At 65.2% G+C, this 11,561-nt stretch overlaps 1 protein-coding gene across 1 annotated transcript; it reads left to right on the top strand.

Annotated features, from left to right (window-relative positions):
- Nucleotides 1-3,185: 3,185 nt before the first annotated feature.
- On the top strand, nt 3,186-6,129 carry ADRA2C (adrenoceptor alpha 2C). Its single transcript, XM_037046535.1, has one exon. The coding sequence runs from the start codon at nt 4,194-4,196 to the stop codon at nt 5,586-5,588; it is 1,395 nt and encodes a 464-aa protein (XP_036902430.1). The 5' UTR covers nt 3,186-4,193; the 3' UTR covers nt 5,589-6,129.
- Nucleotides 6,130-11,561: the final 5,432 nt, after the last annotated feature.

Raw genomic sequence — 11,561 nt, 5'->3', positions numbered from 1 at the left:
CAGGGTTGCTGAGGAGGCTGGAGAACGTGGGGAACGCACAAGGGTTCTGATCTCACACACAGGACTCCGCCCCTCCGCTACACTTCCACCGAGGTCCTGCTGGAGGCTGTGAGCCGGCCCTGCTACCGGGAGGTGGGACGCAGACATGGCCGGTCTCAGGAGCCTACAGCTGAGAGAGATGTGGTCACTGACAGTCACCAGAGGGGGCAAGAGGACAGTGAGGGGCCTGGAAGGGCAGGGAGGCCTCCTGGGGAGGAATTTCATGCAACACGTGGGGAGGGGTAGTCACAGGGAGAGTCCGGCCAAGGGCTCCTGACCTGCAGAACGGAACGTGCCCAGGCCCCAGGGCCACGCAGAAGGTGACAGGTGGGCTCACAGCCTGGAGTGAGGGGGCCACAGAGCCATCTGAACAAGGTAGAGAGGACGAGGCAGGACCAGCCCGAAACCCGGGAGGAACCACCCAGATGACGCAACAAGAATACTTGCTCCCTGCAGCCTGGGAGGGCGAGTGAGGCACTGGTGCATGTGTGTGGCCATATGTGCACACATGCACGACACACATAAGCACACAAGAGTGCACACATGAACTTATACACATATGTACATGCACATAGCATGCACACACAACCACACACATTTGTGTGGACATTGCACACACGGATATGTATGTGCGCATGCATGAAGTGTATGCATACACATGTGCAGGTGTATGGCGTGCAGACATGTGTGCACACCTGCTGGGAGTGTACACACATGGACGTGCACATGTGTATTTGTGAGGCACCAAGTCATGCACATGTGCAGTGCCCAGTATGCATGCATGGGTGTGTGCACCTATATTGTGTGTGCATGTGGGTATGTAGACCCTGTGTATGCACACATGTACTCAGCTATGGGGTACAAGGAGACAGGCTGAGGCCCCTTGTGGAGCAAAGAGCACTTCATCTCAGGTGTCCCGGCAGGCCTGCACCTCAATGCCTCCCCGAGCAACGGGGCCAAGACCCAATGTCCCTGGGTGTGGCCCTGGCTAGACGGACCCCTCTGGGCCCCATTCATCCTGGGGCCGGAGGGGTGGCACTGAAGGGCACGAATGCTCCCCTTCCATGTGGCTTCCTCTGAGATATACCTCTCCCTCTCTCCCATGTGCCCCAGTCCCCCCTTGCCGCAGTGCAGCCTGACCCCTCACCACACCTCCCCGTTATTTCTCCAGGTGCTGCCACGCCCAGACCTGGCCATCAGTGACCCTTTCGGACAGGTGGTCTGTCGTGGGCCATGCCGTTCTGCTTGTTGCAGGATAAGCAGGAATGTGTGCCAATGTCTGGGGTGACAGGCCACCCTGGCTCTCCTGGGGACAGCAGTAGGCAAGCCTGCGTCCCGTGCAGCCCCGAAGCCCAGCCAAGGGCCACTCTACTCCAAGAACCCCTCGGGGGCCTGGCTCTCCTCTGCCCCTGGACCCCGAGGACCTACGGGAGAGGCACTTCCTCCTACTCGGGCCAGGGACAGACGGGCTGCCAGAGTGCCATGCTTGTGACCTGAGGTAAAGGCCAGCCAGGAGTCTCTAGGGTGTCCAGGCGCACCAGACACCCCCAGCCTGTCCTGGCTGGGTAGCCAGTTCCCGGGCAGTGCCAAGTCCTATCTCCTTTGGGCCCTCACTGCTCGTGGTCCTTTCCCCCCCAATTCCTTGTGCTACGCTCTCCCTGCTTGAGAACACGTGAGGTATCGAGTGGAACCTGGACCCTGCATGTTCCTGCGCTGGCCCCCATGGCTGCCTGGGAACTGGGAGAGGGAGAGAGCTCTCCACAACCTATACCAGATGGCCGCGTCTTCCCTTGGCTCTTTGCCCTCCAAGACAGAGTCTACCCCCGTCCCAGGCACATACCCTTAGGGCCTCTCATCTTCCCCTCACACCCCTTCATTCCCCAAATGCCCCCTCCTCCAGTCAGCCTTCAGGGAAACCTCACTCCCAGGCATTGATGGCATCCACCACACCCATCTCAGGGTGTGGCCAGTGCCTCCATGCTGATGCCAGTGAGCGGGTCGACGGAGGGAGGATGCAGGTGTGTGCCCGTCTTCCCTACAAAACGCACCCTCAGGTGCTCCAATTGGTGGCACCTTTAGGCCCCTAGAACCAGGAGGACCTTTCATAAGGATGGTGGCCTCCCACCTTCCCAAGGCCACACACCTCTCACCTGCATGGCGCCTCAGTGCCTGAGATGGGTGGTGGAGGTTCAGCCCCTCTGCGGCAGGCCCGCCAGCTGCAATGCCTGACTGCAGGCCCTGCCTGGGCTCCCACCTCCTCTGTGTCACGTGGTTAACTAGGATACAAGGCTCCATTGCTGGTATCTCCGCTGAGGCCTCTGAGCGCTCCTGCGTCAGGCCCTTAGAGGCCCTGGGAAGCTCTAAGAGGCCCAGAAACCACCTACGTTTCTAGGCATCACTGGGCATTGGGGGTTGCTCCCTTCCCTCCCCGCCAAAAGGGTCCCACCTCTCCTCTAGCCCCAGGAGTGACCGCCCCCAACTCCACCATCTAAGGAGGCAGGGGGCAGCCACCAGCCTGGTGTGGTGCTGGAAGCGGAAAGCTCTTCCCGCTGATCCCAGCAAGAATGTCAAGCCCCAAACTCCAACCTCTCCCCAAGGTCTGTCTCCCACAGCCCTCGGGCTGCCCGGGGGCAGGGACGGACCCTGGACTCCCGGGGAGTGACAGTGCACATCTGCGGTGAACAGGCACAGTCGACAGGGCAAAGCACATGACCCTGACCACTCATCCCTGCGCCGGCAGGAATGAGGCACCCATGCAAAAACTCCCGTCATCGGGGCGATTCGGTTGGGGGTATTAGAGGTGGTAGTTTTGAACACCCCCCACCCAGCATGAGAATTAAACTTCAACAATTGCCAACACGGGTGCAGAGCTTGGGAGTCTGCCTGGGGTTTCCACGGCCGCCGCCGTCATGAGTCATGCAAGTAGGTAAGGCATGGAACCAAGGCCAGGGATGCGGAGGTGGCTCTGCCTGGGAGCACTGACCGGAGACACGGCTGGACCCCGCGCTCGGAGGACAGCCAGCGAGAGGCTGGCTCTCCAATCAGGCCGCGGACCCCGGCCGGCCGGTGCTGCGCGCGAGTGTGCACGCCCGCGTGTGCGTGTGCCCGGGGCCAGGCGAGGATGCTGCTGTCTGAGAGCAGGCTCCCGGAGCTCACCGCGCAGGCCAGCCGACACTCAACACCGTCCCGCAGACTGCAGACGGCCCTGGAGGGGGCGCCCTCGCTGAGGGCGCGCGCCCCGCGCCACCGCCCCACCGCCCGGACTCCTCCCCGGCGCTGCGCAGGCAGGTTTGCTGAGGCGGCCGCCGGCTCCGGCTCCCGGCCCGCTCCCCCCGGGCTGGCGGCGCTGGCCTGACCGCCAGGCCGCCCCTGCCCCCCGTCCCCCGCGCGCCTCCCTGCTGCGCAACTCTACCCAAGTTGGAAGCCGAGCCCCGGCGGCTGCACTCGCGCGCTCCGCACGGCGGCGGCGGAGAGGAGGAGGAGGCGGCGGCGGCGGCGGCGGCGTAGCTTAGGCGAGCGAGGCGACGCCCGCACGGCGGAGCACGGACTGCGGGGGGCGCCCGTGCTGAGAGCAGAAGGAGGAGGGGCTGGAGAAGGACGTGCGGCGGTGCCCTGCCCGGGAAAGTAAAGTTAGAGCCTGAGGCTGCGCGTGGGGGCCTGGAGGAGCGGCGGCCCGCACTCCAGGGCTCCCGGCCGTAGCCGGCCGAATGGGAGGTAGAGCTCCCGGGCTGCTTGCTGCAGCCTGCGCCTCGGCCGAGTGCCGGGGCCGCGGGGCCCGCCCGTTAGGGTGCCGCTTCGCCGTCGTCTCGGGGCTGGGGCGCTCCTGGTGAGCGGGGGCCGAGGGCGGGGCCACGCGAGGACCCTGGGACCTGCCCCTCCCCCCCCCCGCCGCCGCGTCGCCGTTTGCTCCGGGCACCTCCTGCTCTGCACTAACGCGCGCGGCAGCTGCGGGGAGCCCGGCAGCCACGCTCTCCGGCGCGCCGCTCGCCCGCGGAGCCACCGCGGCCGAGGGCCGGCTGCGGGGAGCCTCGGACCCCGGCGGGCGAGCCCGAGGAGCAGGTGGCGATGCGGGCGCCGACCCAAGCTGGGGGGCTGCCGAGCTGCCGCAGCTGCGTCCTGGTTCCAGGCGGGACCGAGTAGCTCGCGGGAGGACCATGGCGTCCCCGGCGCTGGCGGCGGCTCTGGCGGCGGCGGCGGCAGTGGTGGGCCCCAACGCAAGCGGCGCTGGCGAGGGGGGCGGCCGCGGGGCTGCCAACGCCTCGGCGGTCGCCTGGGGGCCGCCCCCGGGCCAGTACTCCGCAGGTGCGGTGGCGGGGCTGGCAGCCGTGGTGGGCTTCCTCATCGTTTTCACCGTAGTGGGCAACGTGCTGGTGGTGATCGCCGTGCTGACCAGCCGAGCGCTGCGTGCACCGCAGAACCTCTTCCTGGTGTCGCTGGCATCGGCTGACATCCTGGTGGCCACCCTGGTCATGCCCTTCTCGCTGGCCAACGAGCTCATGGCCTACTGGTACTTCGGGCAGGTGTGGTGCGGTGTGTACCTGGCACTGGACGTGCTCTTCTGCACCTCGTCCATCGTGCACCTGTGCGCCATCAGCCTGGACCGCTACTGGTCGGTGACGCAGGCTGTCGAGTACAACCTGAAGCGCACGCCGCGCCGCGTCAAGGCCACGATCGTGGCTGTGTGGCTCATCTCCGCCGTCATCTCCTTCCCGCCGCTGGTCTCACTCTACCGGAAGCCCGACGGCACCGCCTACCCGCAGTGCGGCCTCAACGACGAGACCTGGTACATCCTTTCCTCCTGCATCGGCTCCTTCTTCGCTCCCTGCCTGATCATGGGCCTGGTCTACGTGCGCATCTACCGGGTAGCTAAGCTGCGCACACGCACGCTCAGCGAGAAGCACACGACCGCGGGCCCCGACGGCGCGTCCCCGACCACGGAGAACGGGCTGGGGGCGCCGACGGGCGCAGGCGAGAACGGGCACTGCGCGCCCCCGCGCCGCCCGCGCGCCGACGTAGACCCGGAGGACAGCAGCGCGGCGGCAGAAAGGCGGCGGCGTCGGTGTGCGCTGCGGCGGGGCGGGCGGCAGCGTGCGGCAGGAGAGGGGGCCGCGGGCGGGGCGGATGTGCTGGCTCCCGGGCCTGCGGAGCCCGGCGCGCTCGCCGCCTCGAGGTCCCCGGGCCCCAGCGGGCGCCTGTCTCGCGCCAGCTCGCGGTCCGTCGAGTTCTTCCTGTCGCGCCGGCGCCGGGCGCGGAGCAGTGTGTGCCGCCGCAAGGTGGCTCAGGCGCGCGAGAAGCGCTTCACCTTCGTGCTGGCCGTGGTCATGGGCGTGTTCGTGCTCTGCTGGTTCCCCTTCTTCTTCAGCTACAGCCTGTACGGCATCTGCCGCGAGGCCTGCCAGGTGCCCGACCCGCTCTTCAAGTTCTTCTTCTGGATCGGCTACTGCAACAGCTCGCTGAACCCGGTCATCTACACCATCTTCAACCAGGACTTCCGGCGCTCCTTCAAGCACATCCTCTTCCGACGGAGGAAAAGGGGTTTCAGGCAGTGACTTGCGGCGACCCCGGGCCTCTCCGGGAGGAGGGGCCGGGCGGGCGTGGCTCCCGGAGGACCCTGGGTTGGATTCCCCAGAGAGCCAGGGATGGATCGGCCTCCAGGGCGCAGGGCAGGGTCCAGGATTTGAGATTCGAGGGCCCCCGGGAGAGGGGAGGAGAAAGGGAGGCGCCTCTGCCTCCCCATCTCAGCGAGGGGCCGCTTCTGGGGCTCCAGGCCCGGACGCCACCGGGTGCCCTGCTAGGTGTGGCTGTTCGGTCAGGTGTTAGACCGCAGCGGCATTTGCGACCTTCCCAATGGGTGAGGAGCCGCCCCTTCCCCGCGCACACCGCCCCCCAGATCCACCTCCCCAAGTAAGGGCTGATTTCCCTAAGACCTAGAGGGGGCGGCGGTCTGGGGGCAGGAAGGAGGACGCTGACGGGCTTTGGTTCCTGAAAGTATATACATGTTTGCCAAAAATGACAGCCCAAATTATCAGACTATTTTCTAAATAAACCTTTGTAATCTACCTGTGGGCGCAGCCGTCAGTACTTAAGCGGCCAGTTGGGGGTGGCTTCCAGACCCTCCCCCTGCCTAACCTCCCCCCAGGGTGAAGCAGGACGCTCCACGTCACCGGGTTCTAACCCTCCCCGCTCCGCTGGATGAGCACGGGGAGGTCGTTTTCTTCTTTACCCCAAAGTGTTTTGCCTGCGTGTAGGTTATATGCTCAGAATCCTTGCGCTGTAACTGGCTAACCGGAACCCTCGGATTGACTTCAGATTTAGGTCCTGGAGGGCTGTCCTCTGTTCATACCTGTGGTCCCACCAGGGACTGCCCAGGCCTGGCAGCCCCTCCCCGGGGGAGAAGGAGGGGCAGCCGAAAGCGTCTTAGGCCGAAGTTCTGCCTGGTGGCTGTGGACTAGCCACGCCTCTGCGGACGTAGTGGGCGGGGCCCTTGGGAGGGCCCAGGGAGCCCGGACGCTTGTCCCGAGCAGGTCTGGGGTGGCGCTGAGGCCAAGGCTGGCCTCCAGATCCTGTCACAGACCAGAGGCCTTTGCCAATTTTTTGCTGTTTTGAACAAGGAGGCTGGAAAACCCTGGGGGGTGAGGTGGGGGGAAGCCTGCTTTGCTGGGGAGAGGCCAGAGCCTACTGGCCCCTCCTACTCCCTTCATGTCAGTCTCTTGCCCCTGGCTCCCCTCAGGTCCCCACCCCCTCCCCCCAGGTCGCTGCTCACCCCACACTGAGGCTTGAAGAGGGTGGCTAGAAGAGAGCCAGGTATTGGAGCCTGCCCGCACCCAGGGCTCGGCTGGCTGGCCTGCCGCGGAGCCTGGAGCTGGGATAGCTCGGGGGAGGGGCAGGAGCAGGACCTGGGCACTGCAGGGGGAGGCCCGGTTTCCCCTGAACAGGCACGTGCACGCACACCCACGCTGAGTTTGTTGGCCTGGGAGGGACTGGCGCCGAGGACCCCTGCTGGTGAGCCTCCCACCCTCCAGGCCCTGGGCGCCCCTGCCTTTCTTGTGGCCCCTCCCTGCCCCTCCCCTGCCTGCCAGCTCCACTCTGTCCTGGATCGCCACCCACTTGCCCTTGGCCTGGGGTGGCCACATGTCTGTCCGGAGGGGTCAACCCCGGGTCCTTCCTTTGGTCCTCAAGTCCCCAAGCCTCTTTCCCGGTCCGCGTGCCAGGGCTGTCCCTTAGACACCCCAACCTCTCTATGATGCCAGACCTCATCACCCCAAGTTACGGGTCCTCAGGACAGGCTGGCTGGCCAAGCTCCTCCAGACCACGTCCACACCAACTCAGGGGGTACTCCACACCTGCTGAGTTTCAGCTCCGGGACACGGGCTGAAGCCCAGACCTGGGGTGGAGGGGGTGGGGTGGCTGTGTCCAGCTCCGCAAAAGCTCATACCAACTAGAACATCCCTGACCTGTCTCCTTTGTGTGGGGACCTGGAGGGGCGCCCATGTCAGAGGCCCGGCTCTGCCGCAGGATGGCCAAGCCAGCTCAGCAAACCCTGACCCTCTTGGGGCCTCCACCCCCCTACTGGGGAGCATTGCTTGAAGCCTGCCAGTCTTTGGTCAGCCTGCCAGCCGAACTGGGGCCCCCCAGGGGTGACTTCGCTTGAGATGGCACATCGACACAGGCATTGCTTCTGAGCGGCAGGGCCCCCTGGGTACAGTGGGGGCAGGGACCCCCAGGGGTTCTTCTCAGGGACAAGCACAGTCTCCCACAGGGGCGCGCATCATGGCCTGTGGAAGCATGTCCACACTCCCTCCCTCCCTGACCCAGGAGTCACACCTTCCACGCTGTCTCCACTTGTCGCACCGGCTGCGGCAGCCGGTGCCTCATGTCCCATTCAGCAGCAGATGTTCCCCACTCCACCCTAATTGCTGCCTGGAGAGGCTTTCTCTTCAGCTGGATAAACAGAGACAGACCTGGCTCCCCCCCCCCCCCCCCCCCCCCCCCCCCCCCCCCCCCCCCCCGCCCCGGCTGCTGCACTGCCGCAGGGACACGGGCCTCGTGCAGCGTCTTGCTGTCTGCGTGGACGAAGTAGGGATGCTGACACCCTGCTGGTGACCCCGAGCACTGGCTGCTCCCACCGTGTTCCAGGGACCACCCTTCAGGGGGATTTCTCTGCCCTGCTGAGCGGGGGCCTGGCTTCTGCCCACCTGCCGGCTGTCGGAGGGGTGGGTCCATCCGCCGCGCCCACCTGTCCCACCTTCATGTCTCCTCAGCACCGACCTGCGGCTGGGGAAACGGAGGCCCGGAGCTGGCCCAGGACGCACGGGTGTGAGCGGCAGCGGCTGCCGTGAGCCCAGAAGTGTCCGGCCCCTGCCCTGAGACCCCCGCTCTGTGTTCCGTGAGCTCAGCGCCCTCGGGGCCTCGCGCTGGAGTAGCCTCGGACACCGCCACCTTCCCGCTGTGGGCCGTCCCTCGGGCTTGGGCCAAATCTCACAGAACCTCTACAGGGAGATCCTGGAAGGCGGACCCTGAGAGGGTGGACTGGCCTGAACGTGGAGCCGGCCCGAGCCCACTGCCAGCGTGGCTCTTACAAGATGTAAGTGGGTATACATTTGTTTCCATTAATTCCTGTATTCTCATTTAATTGCTGAGTTGAAAGAGAAGAGGGGAAAGGATTATCCAGAATAGCCTGTCATGGCTCAGCACGGAAATCAGAAAAAGGCCTCTGGGAGCCTGCAGCCGGGTGCACAAGCTGGGAAAGCAGCTCCGTCCCTGGTCCAACCCCCAGCTCCGGCGGGGGGTGGGGGGGCGCTGAGGGCGGGAGCAGACACTTGCTGTGGCACTTGCTGGCGAGGAAGCTGTCCTTCCCGGCTGTGCTGGCAGCCGGCTGTATTTTTATATCACATCCGTCGCAGGCTCAAGTACTCCGCTCAGCCTCGCATCAAAACACACAGATCGGTGGGCCCGTCTTCAGTCTGGTTGGGCAGCTGCAGCTCTCGGCAGAGCCAAACCCCACCCCCGTGGCAGTCGGTCTCCATCAGCGTCCCCCTACCCTGCCTGCCGCAGGCCAGGGGCGGGGTGGGAGGTGGGCAGCCAGGCTGAAGGCCGCGGGCACCTGGCGGCGTGACAGCCCTGGCTTTCCCTGGGTGCTGGCAGCACCCACCCCTTGCTCTGGGGCTTCCCAGGGGCATTGTGTGGATGTGGGTGGGGCCCGGGAGCCGAGGTGGGTGGGAGCGGAGAAGTGCGTAGGGGGAGGAAGGAAGGGCTCAGAGTCTGTCACCAGGGCCCAGGGCGCGCTGGTCTCCCTCCGCCCTGATCATCAGCCTCCACTGGACTAGCTGGGCTGTGAGGAGCGGTGGATGCAGCTGTGGGGGTGGGTGGGGGGAGTGCATTGGTGGGGGCCTTGGAAGGGTCTGCACACCCTTCCCGGGCTGGCTAGGGCAAGGCAGGGCAGGGGCACAGCAGGCCTGAGACTCAGGCTGGGGCACTGCTGTGTCTCTGAAAGCTGCCTGGGAGCAGAGTCGGCTGCCAACCTTGGGCCCAAAGAAAGCCCTGGGGACGGGGAATGGGCTGCGTTCCTCCTGAAGGCTCTGTGGCTGCGCCCAGTGAGAGCTTCAGGGACAGCGTGATCACTGTATCCACATCGGGGCTCTCCATGCTGGGGTGGGGGTGGCGCTGGCCCAGAAAGCCTGGTGTAAAGGTGTTCTCTTTTGTGACTGAGCACAAAATGTACCTGAGCTCCCTGGCAGTGATGGGAAAAAGGGAAACAGGATCCACACCCCCCACTCTGCTGCCAAGTTGACTGAAGACGCTGGGTCCAGGGGGCCAGCACTGGGCCCACCTGAAAGACTACCTGGCCTGTGCCAGGTGCATTCCCCAGTCCTCTGTGACTCGGGGAACCTGTCTCCAGGAGGGCCTCGGGGACCGCAGAGAACCCCAGAGCATTCACGCAGCCTCCAGGCCCAGCCTCTGTCCCCAGCTGCACCAGATAGGACCCTCATCTACTCCACCCTCACCCCTTGGCCTGCCCTTCCTGGGCCAGGACATGTCTGGGAGCTAGATGACTGTGGGGCATGACAGTCCTGGGGACTAAGGTCACACGGCCCTGCTGCCTGTGGTCCCCAAACCCCGGTGCCAGAACAAGTCTCTGGGCTGCAGCTGCAGCTGCAGGCCCCCAGCTTCCTGCTGCCAAGCCCACAGGGCTCCTGCCTCCTTGGGTACCCTCCCCATCCACGCCCACACCCCTGCCTTGGTAACCCGTGCTTTGCCCTCTGCTGGAGGCACCATTGGGTCTTACCTGGGCACCTTGCAGTGCACCCCAGGACTCAGACCTGGCTTTGTCTGCAGAGAACCCTGGGAGCCCACAGCCCTGCCCTGCCCGACCTGGGCCCTCTCCCTCTCCCAGGGCAGGAGCTCAGCACGGGGCAGGGTGGGCACTGGGAGACTACGAATGTCTGTCATCCTGGCCTGGTGGCCAGGCAGGGGGGCCTCCTTGAGCCACCTGGGGCGTGCACGCTGTGCTGGGACACTGTCCCAGGCCCTGCAGGGGGCCTGACGTGGGCGCCCACCCCAGCTTTCAGCCCCCTGGGGAGAATCCCGGGGCCTCGAGATTCTGCGAGGCACGTACAGGGCAGGCTCCAGGATACTAGAGCCTCCTGCTCTGGTCTTGGTGGAGGGTCCTCCACTGTCCCCCGCCCCCTGCCCCCCGTTTAATCAGCCCCTCACTGACCTGCAGGGCCTACAAACCAGAAGGAGCAGCACTGGGACTTCAGAGCTGGGCTGGGCCCCTCGCATACCTCCGGGGGTGGGGGGAGGCCGGTGGGGTCAGGGGGCAGTCTGTTCAATTGCCCCTGTCCCTTTCCCTAGAGTCCCAGGTTGGGGGTCAGAAGGACAGTGAGCACATAGATGTGATTGAACCCGGCAGCTGGAGTCTGCCACAGGCCCTCTCCATGCCTTTGCTTCTGAGATTCTGCCAAGCGGGCACCAATGCTCCCGTTTCACAGGTGAGAAAACTGAGCTCCAGGGAGGGAATGAGGAGCGGAGGCGCCACCTCGGAGCTGCCCGCCAGACCATTCGCATCTCTCAGCCGCCGCCCTGAATCCCAGACAAGTCTTCGCCGTCAGCGTCGATCGGCCTCATTTTACGGACAGAAAATAAAGCCTGGGGCTTGGATGTGACCTCCCCAAAGCCTGGCCGTGTTGTGGGTCGGTCCTGCTTGCCTGCCTCTGCGCCCATCTCCTCCGGACGGCCCCCCGCCCCCCCCGCCCCCCCGCCGAGATGCACTGTTACACCCATGAGACCAGACACAACCCCGGAGTCGCTTGTGCCTCGTGTGGCCTCCTCGTGTTTGGGACATCATACTCCAAATCCTCGGCTGTGAGTTAGAAACAACACAATCGGGGACTGGCTTCGTCCACCTTCAGTCTTTCTAGAAACGGTTCCAATAACGAAGCTGCTCTCTGTGGACCACCCCGCCCAGGGCATAAAACGGCAAGATGTTTGAGGTGAAAAGTAATTCAGTTCCCCGCTGCCTC

The sequence above is a fragment of the Sturnira hondurensis genome, unplaced genomic scaffold (assembly GCF_014824575.4).
Source record: "Sturnira hondurensis isolate 20B ecotype Veracruz unplaced genomic scaffold, ASM1482457v3 Scaffold0000780, whole genome shotgun sequence".
NCBI classification, from domain to species: domain Eukaryota; kingdom Metazoa; phylum Chordata; class Mammalia; order Chiroptera; family Phyllostomidae; genus Sturnira; species Sturnira hondurensis.
The sequence above is the reverse complement of the archived record's forward strand: the minus strand, read 5'-3'. Positions and strand labels throughout refer to the sequence as shown.